This window comes from Gekko japonicus, unplaced genomic scaffold, assembly GCF_001447785.1.
Source record: "Gekko japonicus isolate JY-2015 unplaced genomic scaffold, Gekko_japonicus_V1.1 scaffold347, whole genome shotgun sequence".
Lineage (NCBI taxonomy): Eukaryota > Metazoa > Chordata > Lepidosauria > Squamata > Gekkonidae > Gekko > Gekko japonicus.
Window position 1 is genome coordinate 65,724 of NW_015173133.1, and position 26,527 is coordinate 92,250.

At 41.4% G+C, this 26,527-nt stretch overlaps 2 protein-coding genes across 4 annotated transcripts in view; both read left to right on the forward strand.

Moving 5' to 3' along the window:
• The window catches only part of FGFR1OP (FGFR1 oncogene partner), a 33,887-nt gene extending 12,197 nt beyond the window's left edge, over nt 1-21,690 (forward strand). Inside the window, exons 7-14 of one of the 3 annotated variants that reach the window (XM_015422169.1) lie at nt 5,292-5,348; nt 14,672-14,889; nt 16,265-16,327; nt 16,531-16,640; nt 17,473-17,535; nt 17,978-18,011; nt 18,549-18,642; nt 20,335-21,690. In XM_015422169.1, coding sequence (XP_015277655.1) covers nt 5,292-5,348; nt 14,672-14,889; nt 16,265-16,327; nt 16,531-16,640; nt 17,473-17,535; nt 17,978-18,011; nt 18,549-18,642; nt 20,335-20,409 — 714 coding nt within the window. In that variant the 3' untranslated portion in view covers nt 20,410-21,690. The remainder of the gene's footprint in view (nt 1-5,291; nt 5,349-14,671; nt 14,890-16,264; nt 16,328-16,530; nt 16,641-17,472; nt 17,536-17,977; nt 18,012-18,548; nt 18,643-20,334) is intronic. The other 2 variants (XM_015422171.1, XM_015422170.1) reach the window with 2 other exon arrangements.
• A 4,617-nt stretch (nt 21,691-26,307) lies between these two features.
• The window catches only part of CCR6 (chemokine (C-C motif) receptor 6), a 30,355-nt gene continuing 30,135 nt past the window's right edge, over nt 26,308-26,527 (forward strand). The window contains exon 1 of the mRNA XM_015422162.1: nt 26,308-26,349. Within this exon, the coding sequence (XP_015277648.1) occupies nt 26,308-26,349 (42 nt within the window). The remainder of the gene's footprint in view (nt 26,350-26,527) is intronic.

Sequence of the window (26,527 nt, forward strand, 5' to 3'; positions counted from 1 at the left end):
ACTACCCGTGCCATCCCCTCTTGCAGAAGGTCTTGCTCTCCCTGAGGTTCCTGCCCACCAGATCCTTTTAGGGGGTTGTGTCACAGGTCCTTGAGGTGTCCTAGTCCTTGGCTAGCCACTGCCTGTACAACTTTCGGAATGCCATCCTTGCCCACCTTCAGGAGCATGTGCAGTTCCCCACTGAGGAGAGAGAGTTGGTGCCCATCAGGGCAGGGTTCACAACATTTGGCAGCTTCCTCAACATCATGGGGGCTCTGTACATCACCCACATAGCCCTTATTGTCCCCCAGGAGTAGCCACAGGTCTACCATAATCATCACCACTTCTACAGCCTGAATGTACAGGCTTCCTGTGACCACCAGAGCATCTTTGCAGACCCTATGGTCGAGTTCCCAGGCAGCATCCATGATACCCAGATTTTCACAGCATCTGGCCTGAACTGCCTGTTGACTGCCTGGCTGGAGGGCAGAGGATGGCTCCTGGGTTAGTATGGTGGGAATGCCTGAGTGGGCAAAGAATGAAGGGCACCTTTCCTGATGCCTCCCATACCATTTCCTGCAGGTGACCAAGGGTACCCCCTGCTGCCATATATGCTGACGTTGTATCCCAAGGATGACCCACCAGAATACACAGCTTACAACCAAGCCCATCTCCAAACATGCAGGGTCATTGGGCAGGCATTCAACCAGCTGAAAATGCAGTTACAATGCCTCCACCACACAGGGGGCCACAGAGACATGCAGCCTCTGGCAGTGGCCAAGCTGTTTGCTATGTGCTCCATGCTCCACAATATCACCATGCAGTAATGCCTCCTGTCTCCCTTTGGAGGGGTCATTGTGGAGGGTCCCTGGGCCAGGGTACAAGACCCCAAGCTATCACCAGAGGCTTCTGGGAGGCAGGACCTAAGGGGCTACCTTGAGTGGGTGCAGGCACACGTCTTGTGGTAGAAGCATCCACATGCTCGTGCCGGCAGTTTGAGGATCTCCCCTGCCATCAGCCCGGGTAAGGAGTGACTGACTTGCCAATGGTGCCAGCATCCCCCAGTGGGAACACCACTGGCCATGCATGGCCTTCCCCCTCCCAGGACCACGGCCACCTTCCCCAGCACATGCTTCCAATTGGTAGTCTTTGAAACTGCCAGGGTGGGCTGCTTGCTGGGACAGAGTATCTTCCTCTGGCTTCTGAAGAGAGTGGCGAGGGCACAGGAATGGGGCCATGTGCAGGGGGAGTGCTGCCAACTGGTGGGGCAAGCAGACTAGTGCATTGCCACCACCTTTGCGCCCCCCCCCCCAGCAGCTGCCTTGGGTGGCCCCCAGTGCACCAACCCTGATGTTCAAAAAGCAGTCTGGTGACTTGGGTTATGGGCTGTTTAAAAGGAAATTCCAGACAAAAAAATGAACATTATCAACTACACTTTCTGTTTATTTTGGGCATGCTTGTGACCCACCAAGCCAAAGCCAAATTCATAGTTTGGGAGTGCTGCTGGACCTGGGCTTGCTGTTGGATAAACAGGTGGCAACAGTGCCCAGAGGTACCTTTCACCAGCTTTGGCTGGTAAGCCAGCTGCAGCCCTTCCTGAGCAGGGAAGATCTTGCCACTTTGGTGTATGCCTTGTTAACATGGAGATTAGATAGCTATAGTGCGCTGTATGTGTGGCTGCCCTTGAAAACTGTCCAGAAGCTACAGCTGGTAAAGAAGGATTTGGCCAGAATATTGACTAGAATGGGTCATAGGGACCATTCTTGTTCCATCTTGTTTTGTTCCATCTCTCTCTCAATTTGTTTCTGGGCTTAATTAAAGGTGCTGGTGTTGAGCTTTGAAGCTCTATATGAGCCTTGAGGCATACCTGAAGGACTACCTACTCCCATATGAACCTGCCCCTTCACTCTGGTCATCTTCAGAGACCCTGATTTGGGTGACTCTGCCATCTGAGGCTAGACAGGTCGCAACCAAAGAAAGGGTGTTCTTGGTTGTGGTGCTGAAACTTTGGAATTCCCCCCCCCCCCCCGGACACTTTGCTCTCTCTCTAGGTGAAGACTTTTTAACTTTTGTTTTGGTGTTCACTCACTAACTGTTGTTGGTCTTCCTCCATGGTTGTGTTGTGTGTGTGTGTTTATATGTTTTATTGAATTGTTTCATTATATATACACTTTATTTTAAATACTGTTGTAATGTTGAAATATTTTGATTTTGCCTGCTTTGGGGGCCCTGTTTGCGTGGAAAGGCGGCACAGAAATGTTTTAAATAAATAAATTCAGCAGTATATCAAGGCCTGATGAGCTGTGCTCAGCTTTATGCATTTGCACATAAAACAGGTTTGGGATTTTCATTGAGTTACATGGTCAGTGAGCTCTATGTTGTAGGAGGTGAGGCTTTCAGATTTACAGGATTGATCCTGCCTGTCCAAAGCATCAGATTACATCAAGATCGGTATCATGTTTTGCTTTGAGAAATGCAATTTTTGTTTGTTTGTGCTAGCTAAATCAAAACTTGTTAAGCTCTCCAGCAGCAAATTTGATTTTGTAAATAAAGAGCAGGAATGTATTTCAACTCATGCCTCTCTTTATTTAAGTGTGTGTGTGTTTGTGTGTGGGGAGGGGTGCATTTGTTTATTAATTATTTGTTATTATACATATTGGTGGTTTTGTGTGTTCTTTTATAACCCTTTTGTTTCTCTCTTTACTGACCTATGTGAAGATACCACATGTTGGCTTGGATCCCATAATAAATCTCCGCTAGAAAAAGTCATTTCTATTGGAATGGGTCTTGCTTATCTACTGAAGCCTGAAATGCTCCTCCTAGGGGACGGGGGGTTCCTAGGATCAGCATGAAGGGTGAGTTTCACGTCTGCTGAGGGAGGAGGAATTGCCCTCCATTTTCATTAGTGGAAATTTAGCATGGGACTCAAACCAGAGTGTATTAACAAGCTTCTTTCTTGTTTTAATGTACTTTATGTCATAGATAAACTAGCTTGAAGAACACTGATTGCTAACTTAATTAGCAATGTATGTGTTTCTGCAAGGGTTTAGCTAACAGGGTTAGATGCAAAAGGGCTTGGGATATGCATGTTCTTTGTTAGTACATAGATAGGGCTAATGGACACAAAGGGAGATCAGCCCGAACAAGCTGAAGGTCCATGTAGTCCAGCATTCTGTTCTAGCAGCGGCCAGCCAGATGCCTACTGCTTGGATCTGTTGAGCTAGACGTCTTCGTGCCCAGAGCATAGGGAGTCCGAGAGGGAGCCCCATAGCAATCATTTGTCAGCAGGCATGTGCATGTCGGGGGACTGTGGCTAATCCTGGCTCCCTGACAGATCTATATCATGTACTCATTGTTAAAAATGCTTAGTTTGTGCATGCATTACATTTTAGTGTGTACAAGTTAAAAGTGACATGGTCCAAAGTCATTTTGATTTTAGTCATAGCAGTTGCCTGTTAGATCTGATATTGGTGCATTTCAGTTACTGGGATTGATGGTGTATGGTTCTGTTACCTACATTTTATCAGAAGTGCCATTACACAGAAAACTTTGTAGACTTGTGGAGGAAGAGAACTTTGAGTGAGTTGTTCCTGTTGTTCCTGAACAGTCTTATGTGATTCAGATGAACTTGAAGATCTTGGTAATATACTATCAATACTTTGTAAGCCTGAAGGCAAGGATTACAGAGTAAGCCTTACTTTCATACAGCACCTTGTGATTTTAAGTACTTTATAAAATATTTTTAATGCTGCTTGTTGTGAGAAAATATTGAACGCAAGGTGGCAGTACATTTGAAAAGTTCAAAAATCAGATAAAAGGCTTCCCTTTGATTTTTTAGTTTGAGGGCCCTGAATATTTGTGGCTAGTAATATAAATGTCATTTCTACTGCTCTGAGACTTCATTTGGGAACACAAGAATGATTCGACTTCCCAAAGTGCTAATAATGTTTTCCTGACAATAAAATGGCCACATTTTTATGAAGAAATCATAAAATCATGATTGAAAGAAGGTTTGATTTACAAAACAAAGGATATACAATCCATCATTTGGTTGCTAGAAAACACTGAACTTTTGCAAAAAAGTTGAAAGGTGTTTGAACAAAACTCCTAAAAAGTCTGAAAATAAAAAATGTAAGAATTGTTGATGATATGGTTCAGACAGTCTTGTGAGAGATTGGAATGTGACATTAGCATTAAGGGCATTTAACATGAAACTGCATAAACCAGTTTGCATATAGCTTCTCACAGTGAGTGATAGGAGTGTTTTGTTCAAATAGTCTGAATCGCTATGGTCTGGCATAAGTTTTTGATCTGAGTTTTTCAGAATAAACTAAATATTCCTGAGTTAACATGTGGAAAGGATTCGCTAAGTCACGCTATATAACAGTTTCACATTCTCCTGTTGAGAAATACAGTTGAGATATACAGCAGCGTTTTATTAGGAAAACAAGGCAAATAATGGTATAGGGCAACAAATATGTTTACCTTAAACAATGATCATCAGTTGTCACTTGTTAAAAAAATATCTAATTTAAATACATTACAATTAAGCAAACCAAACATAAACAAAAAAGAATACAAGTCAAATCATTCACAGGTTCTGAATCCAGTGGTCAGCTCATTAAGTGGTGGTGGGTTCTTGACCTTTGGCTCATGCCTCTGACCATGGCCTGACTTTAATACTATAAGACAAACATGCAGTTGGAATATTCAGCGGCTGGTAAGATGTTCCCTCAGCAGTTTCCCTGCATGTGCTGATAAAATTTAATAACATTTTAAGGTGACAGGGTCCATATCCTTCAGGGTTGTTGCAGTTCATATAGCTTTACAATGACGCCATACTGAATAGGTTCAGAGATGTACCTGAGTAAAACTATCCAAGTTGGGGTGGTTGGAGCCATATGTAAGGTGGCTGCGTCACTGCCAAATATGAATGCTGCCATCTTAGAGAAACTAATATGCTGCAAAGTTGATTGAGTTGTAAAGTATAATATGGTGAAACAGGAATCCTTTGACTTTGCAAGAGCATTTTGTACATCAGGCTTCCTGAAACTTTTTTGTCTGTCCATGTCCCTATCTCTAACACCTCTTTATATATGCTGTATGTTTAAGACAGTGATGTCTTTTAAATGCTAGGCAGTTCCTTTAAGAATACATTGTAACATCTTCCACTGGTCAAGCAGAGACAGTCAAAACTTCGATATATCTACATTGTCTCCTTATATAAGTTGTTTAAGAGTCTAGATTCATGCAATACAAGCCACGTATAAATTGTTTTCATTTTTGTGCCATTATTTTATTCTTGTGCTCAGATACCAAGGTATAAAGGACATCGTAAAAAGAAACAGTGCTTGGACACGGCTGAGCAGGTAAACTGCGTGAGAAGAAACTGGCAGGTGTTTCTAGTTATACTTTTCAGATAGAGCAGCTTGCACTAAAAATCAATGCAACTGACTCAATGCAATTTGTTAAACCATTTAAATACATATATAAAACTAACATGGATTCCAAGGCACAAAATTCACAATCCTGCATTCATTACTGAAAAACAAGCAAACCCCTTATTAAATCAAATTTATGGATATTTATGGAGTGTTTAACTGTTTGCCTGCCCTACTTTTTCCTGGATTTTGTGATAGAACAGTCAAACAATCAAATTAACTTTGCATTTGGACACTCTGAATGAGAATGTAACTCCTTCAAATTCCATGAATAAATAAGCTCAAATACTGTAAAAAAAGGAAACTGGAACCTGCAACCAACCCAAAAATCAGAGAAACAAAAAATGTTGAGGAAGAATAATAAAATTTTCTAATTTACAAGATATGAAAAGGCTAGAAGGGCCAACTGGTCTGAAACAAATATACAGAACAATGTAGTTAAAATAATATAATTTAATGTATGTACAAAACCAAATATAAAAATCTCACACACTGTGATTGTATATAAAATAACTAAATGCACGAACTTTGAACAGACACATTTCAACAACCAAGTCTTCATCAGTGGTCAACTGAATACTGTTATTAATAGTATTGTAATGCCAAACAGGGTAGGCACCTGCAAGGACTTGCAGAGGGCATTTTATTTTCCCCTCTCCCACTATTTTATCTTTCCCTTTATAACCTCTTCCTTCTCTCCCTCACACCTACCAGCCAACCTACCTTCATCTGTCCCCTTGTTTTCAGCTTCCCTTCCTTCCCTTCCATGGCAGCCTATGCCTGGGAAAACTACTGCTCAGTTGCACTGTGCTGGCCACCAGGTCAAACACAGTTGAGCAGTATTAAACCTGCAGGATTTCTGGAAGACACCTCACTTTCCCCTGTATCCCTCTCCCTACAGTATTTCCTCTTTCCCTCATTTTGGCATACCCTCACTTTACCTGCTTCTTTCTCTACTTCTTTCCCTCTTTCTCACCCACCTACCAATTTACTTTTATCTGCCCCCACCATCTTCAGCTGTATTTATTTATGTACTTAGTTTATACTCTGCCTTTCTCCATAATGGGGACCCAAAGTAGCTTACTTCAGTCTTCTCTCTTCCATTCCTAACAACAATCCTGTGAGGTAGATTAGGCTGAGATTGTTTAACTGGCCCAAAGTGAGCTTCCATGGCCAAGTGGGGCCTCAAACCTGGGTCTCCCAGTCCCTAGTCTGAAACTCAGACTGGCTTTTATGGGGTGGCAGCTGTTGAACAGTAGCAAGTAGCCAGGCTTGGGTGAGTCATGCAAGTCAAGAAGTAGCAGTCACCCAGTGGTTACTGGTCCTGGTCTCAATGAGTCATCCCTCAAAGGCCAAAACAACCCTGGAAAGGGCCTGCCCTCTCCCCTGCCTTTTACTGACAGAAATCAAGGCTTAAAGGCTGGCCATACTGTTGTGGTTGCCTAGCAACAGCCAACAAGAGCATTTATTTCTTAAAGCTACAGGTGCTGCTTCTATTGTTTGGGGGGTCTAGATCTCAATTTTTCCTGCAAATCTGGGAAGGATCTGTCTTTTCTGTTCATGGCTACAATCTCTGGGTTTAAGTATCTACAGATTTGGCCGGGTTGAGAATTAGATACATTGATTTAAAACTTTTGCTTAATCTACATCCAGTATTAGTGAACAATTGACTGATTTTTCAGAATACAGTACCTCTATTAAAACATCCACAGGGCGTTCTATTAAAACCATGTCCATGTCCTGTTCCTTAATAATCTTAGAGTATGTGTGTTTGCATATGTATGAGAGACTGCAGCTGGCCCTTGTGGCCCTTATATACATTTTGTATAAGATAATTTTATATTTTTTCCTCAGCCTTTTCTCTAAATCAAGGCTCCCCACCCTTTTGGAGCCTGTGGGCACATTTGGAATTCTGACGGCATGATGGGCATAGCAACATGATGGCTGCCAAAAATGGCTGCCACAGGAGGTGGAGTCAGCCACAAAATGACTGCCACATCTTAACTTCAGTAACACAGTGTAGATTCTTCTGCTGTGGTGGCCTAAGCAACATCTTTTTAAAAATCTGCATAGCCAATCAGACTATTGGGCAAAAACCCTAACTGGCGCCACCCACTTCCTAAAAACACTTGGTGGGCACCAGAAAAGGTATTGGCGGGTGCCATGGCAGACATGGACACCACGTTGGGTACCCCTGTTCTAAGTAGATCAGCTTTGTTTTCCCCGGTAACAGGTTACTTTGTATCATCACTTCTTGATTTATTTGAGGGGTCATTTACACATGGCACTATAAAGAATCCAAAGACTTCTCAGTTTTGAAAGGCAACTTGCAGGCCTTAAGCAACTAGTAACTGGGATCTATATTTGAAGCAGATTAATAGTCTTTGACTTTTTAGCTCTTAAGGCTTGGGAGGAATAGCTGTGCAGCCTCAAACACTATTATCCAGTCATGGCTAGCAGCAAGTCAAGCAAGTTGCCAAGAGCTGGGGATGGACACCAGCATTGTATGTATGTGCAAATTATGCTTATTATGTACTTTATATGTGTTTCTATATTGGAAGAGTGGGCAGGGTTCAGTAGATATTTCACTATCATTACACTGACTGCAGCATTGATCTCTTTAATAATAAACCCTCTTGTAATTGGTAATAGGGTTTTGTGTGGGGTGGTGGTGGTTTGCTGTCCTAATATTTGAAAGTACAATCTGGCTGATGAGTAGGCTAATGATGTTAGACTATCTCCTCTTGGAGTCTGCACCATTTGTAGCCTCCTATAATTTATTTGCTACTTAAAAACCAGGATCACTTGTATTTTAATTGATAGGACCGGCTAGTTTTGAGTTGGTTAAATTTTGTTCCTGTTGATAATTGCTGCTGATATGACAGTTCAAGTTAAACCCATATGGTTGTGAAAAAGGCCATTCATGAAAATCTGACTTTAGTGGCTGGGGCTTTAAGTGCCTTTCTTTGGAAGATGGTAAGATTAAGAATCTCTGGTCATTGGTCTCCTGTTCTTTATTTTTAATATTGTAAGCCTATGGGGCAGAGATTGTCAAACAAAACACTTTTTAAACACTTTTAATGCTTCTAGTCTTGATAAGTGAACAAGTAATAGAAACATGGAATGCGGGTAAATGTTGACTATTATGTCTAATTGTAATCTGCCTTGCACATAATCAAATAATGTAAATTATAAATCTTTGGATATTCTTGAGCAAAATCAAATATACTAATACCAGTCTCAATCTGTTATGACTTTCTGGCCACTTTTAAATTTCGGTTTTCTGGAAAAAGTCATTATATGAGATGGTGTGAGGGCTGGCAGGTATTTGTAAAATTCATCCCCCATGATTTCTTGGAAGAAAATTTGACAAGGATTAGAGAGCTTGTTTGCTAAGAAAGAAAGGTGTCCCCTGTACTGGGCAGCAGTTTTCTTAAAAATATGATTTTTAATACAAGTACTTAGAAAAACTGCAGGTAGAGAGGAGGAGATGTTTCTTCTGAGATGTCAGCTGCATCATACATTGTTGTATCATCTAAAAACAGAAGACATTTTTTTCTTCAGAACCATTGTTTGACTCATGTACATAAAAACATAAGAACAGCCCTGCTAGATCAGACCAGTGGTCTCTCTAGTTCACCACGCCATTTCACACTGGCCAACTAGTTCCTCTGGCAGTCCAACAACAGGGCAGAGGCCAAAGCCTGCCTCATGTTGCCCCCTGGCACTGGTATTCAGAGGCTTATTGCCTCTGGAAAACTGGCTAACATACTGGACTGGAAAACTGGGCTTTTGAATTTTGAATTTCAACAGAAATAAGTGTAAAGTTCTGCTTTTAAGTAGGAAAAATCAAGTGCATATTAATAGGATGGGGGAAATTGTCTTGGCAGTACATGTGAAAATTGTCTAGGAGTCTTAATAGACCATACATTGAATATGAGTCAGCAGTGTGATGCAGTAACTAAAAAGGCAAATGAGATTCTTGGCTGCATCAACAGAAGTATAGTGTCCAGATCATACAGAGTTATGGTGTCACTTTACTCTGCTCTTGTTCGACTGCATTTGGAATATTGTGTTAAGTTTGGGCACCACAGTTTAAGAATGATGTTGACCGGCTGGAACACTTCCATAGGAGGGCAACGAAGATTTTGAGGGTTCTGGAGACCAAAGCCCTATGAGGAGAGGCTGAAGGAGCTGGGTGTGTTTAGTCTGGAGAGGAGATGATGGAGAGGTGATATGATAGCCATCTTCAAGAGTTTGAAGGTTTGTCATATAGAAGATGGAGCGTAGTTCCATCCAGAAGGTTGGACCAGTACCAGTGGATTGAAATTAAGAGTTTTCAGCTAAATCTTAGAAAGAACTTCCTGACAGAGTGGTTCCTCAATGGAACAGGCTTCCTCAAGAGATGGTGAGCTCTCCTTCTTTGGAGGTTTTTAAGCAGAGGCTAGATGGCCATCTGACAGACGTGCTGATTCTGTGAATTTATGCAGATTATAAAATACTCATATTCATGGGAAGAATAGCCACAATAAAAATGAAAATACTCCCAAAGTTCCTATTTTTAGCTCAGAATATTCCAGTCTTAAAGAAAACAAAGATCTTTCTAGAACTGGATAAGATAACAAGACAATTTATCTGGAATGCGAAAAAAGCCAGAATAAAATGGAAGCTGTTACAAAATAAAAAAGAAAGAGGAGGTTTTGGTGTCCCGAATTGGAAGTTATACTATCAAGCAGCATCACTAGGTTGGATTAAGGACTGGATAAAATTAGAAAGTCACAAGAGGCGGGACCCGCGATACTCGTGGGGGGGAGTATTTCCTACAGCTCCCGGCCTGCAGAAGCGGCATCAGGTGAGGCCATCCTTCTCCCTCCCTCTACCCCCAGTGGTGACGGTGAGAAATCACTGGAGTAACAGAGAAGCTGCAAAAACTAAGCAGATATGACAGCAGTTCAGCCTCTGCCTGGACCCGCGTTCTGAAAGGGCGGTCCTTAACTCTAAGACATCCGTCCCAGCCAATCCGCATCTTCCTCCACCCCTGCGAACCGAGAATCCACCAATCGTAGAGCTCCAGCACGTGCTCTTTCCTTTTCCTCCCAGCACTTCTCTCTCTCTCTTTATTTTTGGTGTCTCCCAAACTTCCTTTGTCAATCAATCGGGGAGACTACACAGACTAACCCAGCTCCCCACCTAACTCCGAAGGCGGCGTGCCCAAAGAGAAGCAGCCAGGGGGGCGGGACGTTGCTTGTCCCACGAGCAATCAGGCCAGAGTTTTCGCCGTCCAGGGGCGGGCCGCACAAAGTCTTCGGCCGCCTGTCTCTTCCAGCTTTTCATCCTTCCCCATCCCCCCCATTCCTTTCCTCACTTGGTTTATCCTGCTCTTGGCCAGGCTGAATTCACAGCGCCGTGGGGGAGGGGGACAGGTAGACGGAACCATTCAACCGGGCATCGGAGGGAGGGAGGGGAGGAACACAAGAAAGGCGATTTAAAGAGACGGAGATGCGGCCTAAGTGGGGCTCTGCTGAGTGGGAGGCGGTCTGAAGGCAGGAGAGAGAACCCACCCATCAGGTGAGCCCATCCTTCTCCCTCCCTCTACCCCCAGTGGTGACGATGAGGCCAGCCCGGCAACCTTTCTCCTTCCTCCCCTCCCTCCCTTTACTTGCTTACTTACTTCCCCGCCCCTGCCTGGCCCCGACGGCGAGGCCCGTGCGGATCTGAGCTGCCGGGCCCACAAAACCAGCTCGGCAAGCCTGCAACCTTCCCCTTTCAAGTGGCAGCGGCAAGGCCTTGTCGGCCCGCTGAACTTTCTCCCTCTCTCTTCCCCTGGCAGCGGCAGCGAGGCTTCAAGCTTTCGCCCCCCCCCCTCAGCCCCCCCAGCAGTGGCAGCGAGGCCGGAGCTCCGCTCGCCAAACTTTCTCCTTCCCCCCTGGGCGGTGGTGGTGGTGGTGGCGGCGAGGGATTTGCGGCTTACAGCCGCCAGACGGCCAAGCCTTCCCCCCACCCCCTCCCCTTCTCCCTCTGAGAGGAGGACATCTTGATGGGTGTTTCCCACCCTATCCTTAGGGAGGCAGGAACCAAAACTTTCATCAAGATGTCCTCCTTATCTCAGAGGAGAAGGACCCTTCACGGTAATTACCAATGGCCCTTTCTCTGGTGGCGGCGGCAGCGAAGCCTTTCAAAAGAGCGTTCCCTTTCAATGAGCTATGTACTACGACCCTAAGACCTTTTCTCCTCTCAGTCTCAACAAGTGCAGACCCTATTTGCCTATACTTGAAGTTGGGATTCCCCCCCCCCCATGTGCATCACCTTACACATATGAACAGTGAACTTCATCTGCCACATCGTTGCCCACTCACCCAATCTGTGGAGATCCTCTTGGAGTGGTTCACAATCATCCTTGGTTTTCACATCCTGAGTAATTTTGTGTCATCTGCAAATTTGAATACTATTCCACTCACACCTAGTTCCAGATCATTTATGAACAAATTAAAATACTGATCCTTGTGGGATGCCACTGCTTTCTTGCCTCCATTGTGAGAATTGTTCATTTATTCCTACTCTTCTTGTCATTTGACCATTGAAATATGTGTAGCATAAATTATTAGTTAAGTAAGATTTCTTTAATGGGGTAACAAGCCTAGTACACTAGCAAGGAACAATTACAACTGATAGTGAGAGGCAATTCTGTTTCTGAAGAGATTGCAAACTTGAACTGTGCATGCATTTGGATTTTTTTACAGTAGATATTTGGCTGTCCCCCCCTCCCCGCACTGTTCTGGCAAGTGCTACCATTTCTATTCATATTCTGTGCCTGCACAGGTTTCCCAAATTGGAAAGGAGCCTGCACAGGATTCCCAACTAAGCAGAGTGGGTCTTATATGCAGATAATTGTGTTCTCTTGTTAGAAGGGTAACATACGAAGAGTGACAGCCTAATTCATAATGCAGTTGGAGTAGCACCGAAATAGGTGGTGAAGGGAGTGGGGCATGCTCCCACTTTCTGCCATATAGTAAGCATTTGTGTGAACCCTTTACATGGGGGAGAAATGGTGCACACTGAGCCTCTGCACAATTGGATTGGTAGAGGTAAGGGCTTATGCCACACCACTACTATGCTGTTTCAGCATCACTCCAGGTGAATCAGGGCATGGGCTTGAGGCAGTCCTAACTTGATGGCCTCATCTTTTATATATCAGATTGTGAAACATAGGCCAAAAATATTTTTTCATCTGTCTGGTGAGAAAACTAGGATTAATTACTTTGGATTCTACTCTAGTAGCCATTATTTGTTTTTGTATCCAGAAGGCTGGTCTGTTAGTATATATTTTTATGGGGCTGTTCTTCATGGTTGCATTTAAATTGAAACTCTGTGGTAAAATATGGTAGGCTGCTTCTTGGAAGAAAATTGTTTGGAACACAGTACATTGTCTTTGGAAAGCATTTACAGAGGTTCTCTGTAGTCTGCTGAACACAATTAATTGTGATGTTTTTGAACTATAAAGCTCATTTGGGCCCATCTTCTTCAGAAATGTCCAGCATCCAGTGCATTGCTGCTACCCTGTGAAGCTTGCCTGAGGTTGTTATTTTGTCTGTGCTGTTTGGCTGGTAAGCACATACAGTGAGGACGTATGGCTGTTCCATAAAAGGAGCTCTTTTCACTGAGACATTTTCTATAAGCCTGTATGTTCTGTATAAGATTTCTTAGGGCCAATCTAGTCATACGAGCCACAGATCTGGATGTTTAACCCATTAATGCCACAATCCTCTGCATACAGTTTATTTCCTCATAGTCCCCGTCCCCCCCACGCTGGCCTGCTTTCTTTCATCTGGGCTCTGGTGTTGAAATGAGCTTGTTTTGAAAAAAAGCTGTTTAGAGAGGGATTGCAGGGAAGTAAACAGCTTACTATGACTACAACTGTTTGGATTCACATACATGGATCTGCTGTTATGTTTGGTTTGGGAGTTTGTGCTATATGGGGTAAGTTTAGTCTGCAGTACTTTAACAAAAAGCTGTATTTGCTTCAGTTTAGAAACATTCTTCCTTTTCTGCCTGTTGCTTTATTAGGGTGGACTGTGAGGAAGAAGATCGCAGTAAAACAATTTTTATTGAAAGAGAAAAAGAACTAGAAGAACAGCAGAGTAATTCTGAACATTACAGTTTTTTCCACCTTTAAACTGCTGTACTTGAAAAGGGTGTTGCTTTCCACATTAGTGATTCAAACAAATGTGCTTTTAAAGACATATTTCCTGTCTCTAATGAGATTCTTTTACATGTAGTAAGTGGAACAATGGATCCTAAGGAAGAACTGTCTATATGAAAAACAGAAGAATAACTAATAGTAATTTTACCCATCATTTATACTCTGCAGTTTTAAGCATCTGAATCTGTTGAGCAGGAGTGCACAACTCAGACTGTAGCATAAGCTGTAATGATCTTGACTGGAGCTCAGGAGGCTGCCCCCCTAATGGTACCTGGCTCCACCTCAGCCCACATAACTGTGAGGAGAGGGGTTAGGATTCCCAGTTGCAGCTTTCTGACCCCCACCCACAGGAAAAGTTCTGTGTGAATCTAGGGGCTTGGAAATGCAAGCTCCAGGAATGCAATAGAGAAATTTCTCAAGGGCAGGGATCAGAATGCCACCTCTCTCAGTAGGGAGGTGGCATTGTGGAAATTGACAAACACACCCCAGGAACTTCTGTGCATTCTTGATTAGGGCATTTACATAGCATACGTCTAGTGTTCAAAATTGTTTTAAAATAATCCAAACTCATTTATACAGAAGTTGTACTAACAGTTCTCAAAATCTAGCTGAAACTCCTAAATACGGTATATATACCACTCAGCCATTGTACTGATTATTGTATTCTATTAACTTTACTGTTAATTGAATAGTTTTAATTGATCTTCTATTTGTAGTGGTTTTTTTAAAAATACATTTGTACATCAGCTCAGGTACTTATGTAATGGAACAATGATTCATAAACAGAATCTTCCAATTAAACCTGTTCATGTTTACAATGTAAAATGGATTTGGGGGCAAGCATAAACTTGAGCTTAGAAATATAAATGAGAAGCTATTTTTTAAAAATGGTTTGCTTTCTTTACAAGATTCTGGAATTTTAACAAACTGTTAGGAAATACATTGTGATTGCTCATTCTGGTTCCATACCTTTAAATGGATTACAGCTCAAGGGACCTGCTTAACAGAAACACTCTATGACTTGCTTAGAAGGATCTGTGTTTTCTTTAAGGTTACTGAAAACAGTCAAAGCGATACAACCATCTCATCTGGAGAAACAAAGAGTAAAGGCATTATTCACTTCTTACCTAATGAAGCAAAATTAGTTTCTCAACCAAACAGAGACCTAGATACCAAAGAAAAGAATAGCCTAGCAGAAGAGGAAGATGATGCAGAAGACGATCCCTTCTTTGATGATCCCATACCAAAACCCGAGCAAACATATGGCTGGTAAGTGAAATGTATGTCTGTTTAAGTGTTTCCTTTAGGCAATGGATTTGTCAGGATTTCTAAACTGGAGTATACCATTACATATACATAAGTTGGTATACATAAGATTAGTATTGGGGTCTTATGTATTGCATAGAAAGGACAGATTAATGGATTGCTGGATTACTAAGGAATTCCTGCAATTCCCCATTAATGCATTCCTTCACTTGGATAGACCAGTGAAAACCAAAATTAAGAAATAGTTTTCTACTTACAAGAAATCTTCTGATTCAGAATTGTTCCTGTGTCTATATGTGAAGATGAATTTGATCATAATGGATGTCTTAATGGCTTTAAAGTGTCTGCACAGGTTGCCAGTACCAAATGCCACTACGCTAGCTAGTAAGCTCCATGCATGCAGCAGTTCATATGCCCTCTTTTTCTAAATGTAGCCTTCTGTGCTTCAGAAGCTGATTCCTGCTCAAAATGAGAAACTTAGGAACATAAGAACATAAGAGAAGGCAATGTTGGATCAGGCCAAAGGCCCATCCAGTCCAACACTCTGTCACACAGTGGCCAAAAACACCAGGTGCCATCAGGAGGTCCAGCAGTGGGGCCAGGACACTGTTGCCCCCCCCCCCCCAAGCACCAAGAATACAGAGCATCCCTTGCCCCAGCCTGAGAGTTCCTATCTATACCTTGTGGCTAATAGCCACTGGTGGACTTCTGTTCCATATGCTTATCTAATTCCCTCTTGAAGCCATCCATGCTTGTAGCTGCCACCACCTCCTGTGGCAGTGAATTTCATGTGTTAATCACTCTTTAGGTGAAGAAGTACTTCCTTTTATGTGTTCTAACCCGACTGCTCAGGAATTTCATTTAGTGCCCATGAGTTCTTGTACTGTGAAGAAAGGGGGAAAAGTACTTCTTTCTCTACCTGCTCTGTCCCATGCATAATCTTATAAACCTCGATCATGTCGTTTCTCAGCCCTCAGCCGTCGTTTCTCCACGCTAAAGAGCCCCAAGCGCTTTAACCTTTCCTCATAGGGAAACTACTGTGAGGAGTGAAAACTCCAGTGCACATGTGCAATCCCATATTCCCAGGGACACAAGAGGGTACTCTGTGTGTGTGTGTGTGTGTGTGTGTGTGTAATATTCAGCTTTAAGCAAACGGAAAGACTGAAAGCAACCCACATGGCTGTTGCTTGAGAGCATTTTCTACAATTTCGATACATTTTCTAGACCTTCTTCCCTTAGATTTGCCTGTTCAGCTGAAAAAAAGTGATTTCAAAGTTATAGATTGGTTAAGATACAGTTTCATATTTGTATCTGAATCTTTTCCTTTTGGTTGTTTCTCTCACTTACTGGATTTATAAAAATCCTCTGACGTGAATAGTGATACTGTGGAAGATGCCAAGGAACTGCCTGTAACTGAAGGCAGGCAGAAATCATGGGAGAGGTAAGAATCCTATGCAGAGTTTCAACCAGCATAGCTGGTAGTAGGAGCTATCATTTATTATTCACTGGATGTTACTAGCACTTCTTTTGTTGGCTTGGTGTACAGACTGTATAGCCTGCTTGCTGTTCTGTGAGATACTCTTATAAGTGAAAGATAAATGGTTAGAACATTATTGCCTCACTGCTCTTTTGTTTTACCAAAAGGAAAAATGACTCTAGCAAAGAAGGAAATATTGCATCTCTTTCTGGTACACCGCCCATAAACAGTGGTCTTAATTCTTTGATTGGAGCATCTCCATTAAAGGAGCCTGACAGTAAGTATAATGTTTAAATCCTCTTTGAATTTGGAGAGGAATACAAGAATAAGAAATTGTGCTGTCGTGAGTTAAATATTATAAAACTTGTGCTACAATATCAAATTTTCATGATGTAGATGTCCAGCATGCTAACTGTGTAGTAAGAGTAGTGGACTTTGAGTTCCTCTTTTGGAAGAAATGCGAGGTAACCTGTTAAGAGTAAAAAGGGACAAGGGAGTCTTATGATTCTGGCTGACGTCAGGCTCTCAGAGTGCCTGTGGGGATGGCTGACAGTGGGGGATGGCTACTTGAAGCAGTTTGTTAAATTGAACTCAAATGAATTTTAAGGATTATGGGGCCTGCAGTAACTGGTTTAGTTTTTATTGTTTGTAATTGTCCTTTTAATACTGTACTTTGTGGGATTCGCCTTAATTATCTTAAGGTCCTGACTGGTCTATAAAGTGGGATAGAAATAAATATGGCTTCTTTAGTTTCAGAAACTTTCACAAAGACTAATTTTATTACATTTCTATTCTGCCTTTCCCCATATAATAGATTAAAAATGGATTACAAATTGAATTTTAAGAAGTCCATTCATTAAAGTAGAAGCCTAGCTTTCTATTTGAATATTTTAAATGCCACTTTCAGTTGTGACTATTAATTTTGTTCAGTAAAGTAACTATGTATTCCAGTACTATACAAAGCAACAGTGTGACTGCTCAAAATATAACATTAGATAGCATAATAGTATAATTTAGGATGCATAACTGGTTTGTTCTTGCATCTAGTTAAATGTCCAGCAGGCTGTGCAAGAAGCATACTTTTTATCTTGTTTATTTCTGATTTACAGGTGCAAACTCAATTTTGAAAGACATAAAGATGGTGAATTCTAAATTTGGATCACTTGAACTAGGCAAGTAGCTTTTCAGAAGGACAGCATGTTGAGCTTTTTGTTTTGGATTGACATATGACTCCCAAGTGTTCTGTAATTATTTGGGTAAAAGTTCTTAATTCAGTGCATAGTTGAAACATGTCCCTCAAGTGCTATCAAGTGCCTCAACATTTGATGCAACAGTTTGCATCACACTGAAAGCACCTCTGTTACTTAATTTGTATTAAACACTTCTGTATCACCTTTCTTCACAAAAACATGTGAGCTTAGGTTGGTTTAACCACTAGCCTTACGCATGAGTTTGCAGTTTTTCTTTAGAAAATACCCAACAACCTGTTTTGTTTAGCGGATACTAGCCATGATATACTCTTTATCTGGTGTGTGTGTGTGTGTGTGTGTGTGTGTGTGTGTGTGTGTGTAAAATGTCAGTATTGTAATAAAATGATTATCTGTTTACTAACAGGGGATGAAGAGGAATATGCTGATGACTTCAACAGGTAAGAGAGAAGAAAACATGAATTCCTGGAATGCTGGATTTCCAGGCAAGCAATTCATCAGCTTTACATAAAGCTAGGATAACTTCTACTATGTCTGAAGTGCTCTTGTTTCATATAGTTACATCTTAAAGAAATATACCTTTTTAAAGAACTCTTGAAAGATTTACCTGTTCTTTTATTAATTTCTTGATATTCTGTTTGTGCTTCAGATAGTCATTATATACACAAGTCAGTAACACCTGTCAATGTAGAATTTACTATTGCAGTTCTAGGCAGCATTTTGATACAGCTTTTTATTACCTGGCTTACTTTGAAATCAGCAATTACAGTTGCTTAAATCAGCAATTCTCAGTAAATGTACTATGGAAGTATACTTCATAATTAGTAGTGCTTCAAAGAAAGATGCCTAGGATTTAGGGTGCTAGTTTGTTAACTCTGTTTTATGTGGATCTTTTTAATTGGTTCAGTCAACAAATAATTTGAATATGGTAGCACATAACACTTGATTGTTTCCATTATTTTAACTTTTCCCCTTAGTGCCAGTCAACGTTCAGAGAAAAGCGAAGCCAGTATTGGTGAAGAAATAGAAGATATTTCTGTGGAATTAGATGAGTTCAATACTAGTGATAAAGTATGAATTTACTTTATGCAGGGGTGGATGTGCCATTGTATCTATATACAGAATAATATATCCATTTGGTTATACAATTGTAGTTGTTTTTATTCTCTTATGTGCATCTTGCAAGCATAATTATTGTGAGAAACTATATTGATCAAAACAATTTAATTATTATCCCATCCATCTGTAATTCTTTCTACAAAATGAATTACTACTAAATATAATAAACTTTGTGCTTGCCCCATTTTCAGGAACTAACAGATTCTTATCAAGAACAATAAAATCTTAGAAGAAGCAAAAGTGATTAAAGCTGTTTCATAATTTCTTAGATGTGAATAGTAGCTCCCATGTTGCAAATAGGCATGTAGTTTTCTTTATGGATATATTATCTCTGTTTCAGTTTGGTTGTTTATTTCTGGGGGAAATACCAACCAAATACCAACCTAACTGGGGAGAAGACGTAATGTGTGAACTCCCTGGTGCTCAAGTACATTCACTAATTGAAAGTTTGTGTGTGAAGGAAAGGATTTTCCAAACCAGTGAATGTCACCAAGCACACTCTGCTATGCTTTTGTCATGTGGTAAAGAGGTGTGCATGTCCAGAGTACAAGCACCAGAGACTCTTGTGGTTGAGATTTGCTTCAATGAAACAAAATGTGAATAGGGTCTTGGTCTGTCATATGCTCTTAATAAAGTTTAAGATCAACTTTCTTCTAATTTTCCTTGTTTTTTTAACCCCCTTTGAAATTTAATGAATAAGCTGCTTGATTGCATGGGGGTTTTAATAGATGTCCTCAACTATCTGTCTGTTGAGTAATTTGACTCTGATATGATGGTTAAAATAATGTTTTAGTACATTGGCCTGTATCCTACCACTCCACTAAGCAAAGTTTGGAGCCTTTCTTCAGCTTGATTCTTCTTCCAATGGAAGAGCTGTTTAAGTCGGAGGAAGACTCCTTAGGCTGGAGGAATTTTCTCTGGGCTCTAGTAGGATACTTCCAACCAGGGATACACATGGACCGAAAAAATGGAGCTTCGTGGTTCCTGGGTTTCACAAACCATGAACTTTCACAGACTTCCATTTTGCAAACCGGTTCATGGTTTGTGAGGTCTGTGATGGGGGGCTGGCTTGCAAAAGCCATTTAAAGGCAACACATCCCTTTAAATGGCTTTTGCAAGCTGCATTGTGGCTGCTGTTGCAGCAGCGTGATGTGAGGAAGTGCCTTCTGAGTCCACTTCCACATTGTTCCATCTCAGAATGCATTTAAATGCATTTGGAAATGCCATTTCCGCATCATGCTGCTGCCGCAGCGCAACACAAGGGAGCTCCAAAGGCATTTAAATGCCTTTGGAGCTCCCTTGCATTGCACAGTGGCGGCAGCACAATGCAGAAGTGGACTCAGAAGACATTTAAATGCCTTCTGAGTCCACTTTCATGGACTGTTCCCATGGACCAAATGAACCCCCAAGAAACCTGGGTGGTTCATGGAAAAATTTGGTCTGTGATCTGGTCCATGCCCGTCCCTACTTCTGTGTTCTGTTTTTTTATTTTGCTGGAAATTTAGAGTAGCTAAAGTATTCAGAGACAACTAAGATCTTGTTGATAAGACTTTTTAAAAGGTGGTGGGATTATAAAGAACAATTTAGCTATAAAAGATTCTGAAATCATATAATTGATAACACTTTCCTTTGTTTATCTCCTAGCTTGAAGACTTCACACAAGACTTTACCATTTCTCAGTTAAGTGGTGTAGCAGATTATCTAGAAGATGTTGCTTGATTGTAGGACAGAGATCTTAATCTGTTGGATTGAGAACTTTTGTAGACTATATAAGACAATCACTTTACTGTATTATCTCGCTCCAGAATTGTGCCTTCTGTTTCAAAGGAATAAAAAGACAAAGCTGGAGATGGGGAGAAAAGCTTTTGAACTTGCAAGAACCGAACAAATATTTAGTTTTGGAGTGTAGCATTGAAGATTGCTCTCTAGTTCTGTTAAACATTTCACAGAAGGTGATGGATGACCCGTTGCAGGCAGCGGATATACCAAGATGATTTCTTCTACACAAATCCTTAAGGGAAAATATCTGCAAAGCAGAACAATGGCAGATGTGATGTATTGGTATAGTAACCATCTGGCTTTTGGCTGAAAAATGAAGAAAATTCAACTTGCTTTTTTGTTGACCTTATTATAATTGTCAGTTTCAATAATAATTTTCTGTAATAGCTGTTAAAGTTATTTCAGCAGCCACAGAATATCAGCCAAGATTTTCAAAACTAACTAGTTAAGATGCCTGACCTGAAGCATGTTAGAAGATCTTGTTGTTTGAACTATGAATCACCATAACTTCTAGTAAGCTAGCCCCTTGTTGCAGCTTGGGTGCTTAGCTTTTCTGCATCAAGATCACTAGATACTTGGAATAGAAAATTGGAATATGAGCCTTAACTCTAAACCTATTTTTATAGATTTAAACATTTGCCACTCTAAGTTAGGTGCCTGTTTGTTAATTTAATGAAATATCTAAATGGTTATTAGCATGGGGTTTTGTTTTGTTTTTTTGAAACACAGCTAACTACAGAATAAAACTGTTCCAGAAGCATTGCTTACAGTTTTGGAACTTCTGTGGTAAGAATTATTTACCTGAATAATTATTTTGCGTGTGTGTGAGAGAGTGTTTTTGAGCACAGATCTTCTTTAGTCTGCTTCTGGACGACTGTAAATTGTGAATCACACCACCTGCATCAATTTAAATGCTCTTCCCTACTAACCAAATGTCTCAGTTCGCTTAAGGATGCTGTACAAATTGTCAATTCCTTGTACATTAGTATACAAAATCTCCATTTATTTTAAAGGGCTTGCATAAGAATTGTAGCATTTGTATCACCAATATTTAGCTAAAGCCATCATTGAATAAATGATTAGAAGCCAGGGTGGTGTGTTCCGTCACAAATCTCTCCGAAACATAGTAGACCTTTGTTATAAGTGTATGAGGAGGCAAAGGTTTTTCACTTTTGGCAAAAATAAGGTCAGCGATCCAGAAGGTGCTAACTAAATTTAAGTCCTGGCTTTTTTTTTTTTTTTTTTGCTTTTTTAAAGTTTGAGTTTCAAATGTAATTTTGTAAATACTGTTAAATGTTTTAGATACATGGAGTAAAAAGGGTAAATTCTGTTTTAGCAATTTGTTTCTTGGAATAACAGTTACCTCAAAAAATGTCATCGGCCTGACTTCATTGGTTTGTTTCTCAAGAATGTATTTAAGCATTTAGATACAGTCCACTTTCTTACTAGTACTCTTGCTAACAGAATTAATTCTTTTGACCAAAATTTCACATAATTTTCATAAGACACAGTCCTTACCAGTGTTCCCTCTAAGCTGAGTTAGTGTGAGCTAGCTCGCAGTCTTTTAGCCTCTGGCTCACACATTTTTGTCTCTGCTCAGGAAGGAGGGCTCCAGAGCAAATTAATTTATGCAGCAGCCAAATCGCTCGCTCACAACTTTAATGCCAGTAGCTCACAAGGTAGAATTTTTGCTCACAAGACCCCACAGCTTAGAGGGAACCTTGGTCCTTACAGTTGTGTGTGGTGAGGGTTTTTTTGTGAGAGCTGGCATTTACAGAACACCATTGTGAGATGTTAATTAAAACCACTGAAAATTACATCAATTCTTGCCACCTTATGATATGTTCAAACCAGTCACTGCAGTAAGGTTTTCTAAAATAACCTTGTGCAGACTAGTCAGATCAAAAAGTATTGACTGAAGGTATCTAGGTCATTTGTAACCTAGGTCATTTGTAAGTCATAGATGAGTTATATGCATATAGTAAATTATTTAATAAAATATGATTTTAATATGTTCAACTCACACAGCAACTTCAAAAAACCCTCCTAAAGCATGGTATCTATTCTATTAGGTAGAATTTGGAACAGCAGTGTCTATTTAGTGTGCATTTCCACCAAATGAGATTACCATCTACACATGCTCTGAATAACCTGACTGGTGGTTCTCAGTGCTGAACAAATGACCCGGTTCAAACAGTATATAGTACATCACTATTTTTAAAAAAACATAAGGCAAAAGAGCTTTCTTTTATAGATGCCTGCATATTGGGAGATTGAGTGTAATCCTGTGCAGAATTACTCTAGTCCAAGCCAACTGAAGTCAATGGGTTTAGCCTGGAGTAACTCTGCATAGGATTACACAGTTGTTTTATTAATATTATTTGAGAAATTTGAGAAATGTAAATAACATTGTATCTTCAGTATATACATGATGAACTACATAATGGGGAAACATTTTGCTTTTAAAGGAGATGTCTCCAGTATGGCATGTTGAATCAGGGCCTGTAGTTTCCTGTGCCAAGAAAACATATGCAGGCTAAGCCATTTATTATTTATTTAAAACATTTATGTGCAGCATTCCTACCTTGCTTAGGGTTAAACAAAGTTAAACACATACACAGTTAAAAACACATACCCAGGAAGGAGGATCAGTGCAGGAATGAAAAATGACAAAGATAAGACTTCACCTGCTGGCAGAAGGTAAATGATAGAGGGAAGGAAAGGAATTCCATAATTCTGCTGCAACCATTAAACCCTTTTCTCATATTTTAAAGAGATATCTCATTAAAATTGGCATCAATTGCAAAAACATGTTTTAGTGCCTATTGAAGCAGGTTTTGTGGTAAGAACACTATAAACCAACCTCATTTTTTTTTTGTTCATTGATTCAATTACAGCTCATGTCGACTTCATAATTAACAATACCTGGAAATATTGGTACGGCCTGTTTGAAAGGGGGGAGAGGAGGAAAGAACTATAACTGATAGTTACCAAGTACATGGTTGTTGTCTGTGTACAGAGTTCACTCAGTTTTTAATATGTACTTTTAATAGTTCTCAGTTACATTCAATACATGTACAATGTACATGTGATTTAAACGCCACATTTATCCACATACTGATCCCCAGTTTCATTTGTAACATGAACCTAGGTTGGTCCGTTTCCTACAAACAGGATGTATGTACATTCAGTATTACTCGTGAAGAGGGCTGTTGTGAGTGTGGCCTGGGCATGCTGTTCCATGTAACACAAAATTGCCAGAGAGACTTGCAGAAGGACTCCAACTGAGTTCCCTGTGGAAACGCTATTCTGAAATGCCAAAGGGAGGGTGAGGGGAGGAGGGGTTTCATCCTCCCATTCCCACACAGCCTAAAAAAACTGAAAATGGAAAACAATAGTTCTCATGAGAGTTTAATTTTTAAAAAAGACACTAGCTCAATTACCAATTAGAAATAGAGAACAGTGCCTAGACTCTGAAGTGATTATTCAACTTAAAATACCAGTAAAAGGGGAGGTCCCCATCCCTACAAGCTGTACTCAGAGATACAGCTTGTAGAGATGGGGACCTCCCCTTTTACTGGTATTTTAAGTTGAATAATCACTTCAGAGTCTAGACACTGTGACTGAACTTTGCCTGTAAATGTTTTCAGATATGATGGCTGATAGTGTAGGTTGAAGTTAAACGCTATGGTATTGTGGTTTGACATATTTCTTTGTGTTTTCATATTTCTAATACAATTACTAGTTTTATTTTAAAACGTGTATTAAAACAGAGAGCTGTTCTTTCATCTAGTGGAGGTTCAACTTTCCATCTTTAAACACAGGCCTCTAGCAGACTGCTGCCTTACTTCTGGCAGAGCTTCTGTAGTTTTGACAGCTGCATTTCAAGCAGAAATTTAACCACTGAAACTTTCCCTATCATAGCATTTTCACACTGGAAATGTTTGTTGAATTTCTGGCCATCATGCAGCTTTGAAAGCACAGAAGCCTTGCAAGACAAACTGTAGCAGCCCTATGTTCCAAAATTAGGAGATTGTCTCACAAAATGTAAGAAGAAGAGGAAATAAGACTCTGTACAGGGCCCTAAACTGTATCACCTGCTGCCCAAGAGCTGTCTGTGAATAGAATGTTCTCCCTCTGAGGTGGTGGACATCTTGCTGGGTTAGGCTTACCAAGTGGCGGCGGGGGATCCGCATGTCTTCACAGGATCCCTGCCGCGGGGACGGCGATACGCGTTGCACCGCCGTCGCCAGGATGTGACGCAATGCGTTGCTCTGGCAACGGGGCTGTTTGGAGTCCCGTTGCCAGAGCGACACGTAGCGTCACATCCTGGCGACGGCGGGTGCAACGTGCGTTGCCGTCCCCGTGGCAGGGATCCTGTGAAGACATGCGGATCCCCCGCCGCCACTTGGTAAGCCTATGCTGGGTGATTCCCACCATCCAATCGGAGGCAGGAGCAATTTTTCAACTTCCTGTCTCTTGCCTGTGGGAGTTGTCCTCTTCCGTTCTTTTCCTGCCTCAACAGGGAGAACAGCTTAGATCAGGCTTTGCCTTCATCTAATCTTTAAAACTCTAAATTCCTTATTCAACCTCATATCTTCTCTCTCTTAACTACTACTATATATTTCCTATATTTTTTTCACTGTTCTTCCCTATATTCTAACCCTTTTTGGAGAAGAACAACAATGTTATATAGAGAGGCTATCTTCAACAGCGGCGGCCATTTTAGGAGTCCACTCATATTAGGGCACATCGACAAGGAGACAGCGAGGGCTTTCTTCTGTTAAGGAGCTGAACTTCCCTCATCACTGGTGCTGGACAGGGCACAAGGGGAGCCAGCATGACCTATTCAGGCTTGCCTAGGCTTCCCCAATGAGATTGCCTAAGGGCACAAGAGGAGCCACCATGACCCATAGCAGGCTTTCCTATGCTACCCCCAACATGATTGCCTTAATCTGAGGGTGACAAAAACAAGGCATGTTACAACTGGTTGCTGGAGACCAGGGCTACTTCAAACACCTGCAGCCAACAGCAATCAATCTGCATGCCCATTAGGGGGGGCTGCAGGGAGATTCCTGTTATATCCACAGGCCTCACAAACAGCGACACTCGAAAAGGAGTAACAACAGGCTAATAGAGACATACCAGATTTTCAGTGTTCCAGTAACATATGCAAACCCGGGCTGTTCTTACCTTCCAGTTTCCTTCTCTCTTTAGAGTCCAGGAGGCTGCTGAGTGCCTTCTCATTCCATAATCCATGTAGGTAACATAGCTTCTAATGAGAGCCATCTGAGCAACTACTCAGTGCACTAAGTTGCAGCGGCAGCTGTATACAATGCCAACAGTGGGTCTCCAGGTCTACTCGTAAGTAAGGTACATGGAGCAAGACCCTCGATGTTTTCCCCCTGGATTCTAGTCTTGCTTAGACAAACCATGCAGGAGGAGATTGCCAATTCTGGCAAGGTGGAGATGGAAGACACACATCCCTCCCACCCCAGCTCCTCCTCCTGCCCCCCCCCCTTCCTACAAGCAGGGGAATTTGGGCAACACAGCTTCTTCTACAGGGAGACCTAGTTGGCCACTGAGGCAGCCAGGAAGGAATTTTACAATAGAGAGAGAGGGAGATCACTCTCTATGGGACACAGAGAGGGGGTGTTCCTTCAGTCAAAAGGAGGATGAAATGTACTGTTTTAATTTAGTGTTGACTTGGTGTTACCTGCCCTGAGCCCTATTATGCAGGGAAGGGCGGGCTATAAATCAAATATATAAATAATAAAATAGAAATTTATGAACAGTCCATAAGATTCCTAAGAACTACTAATACTCCTCTCTATGACCATGGCAGCATTAGAGCTGCAGGAGGCCTCCTCTAAAGAACAGGTAAAGGTAAAGGTTCCCTTGCTCGAAAGCCAGTCGAATCCAACTCTAGGGTTGCGGTGCTCATCTCCGTTTCAAAGCCGAAGAGCCAGCGCTGTCCGAAGACGTTTCCGTGGTCATGTGGCCGGCATGACTAAACACCAAGGCGCACGGAACGCTGTTACCTTCCCACCGAAGTGGT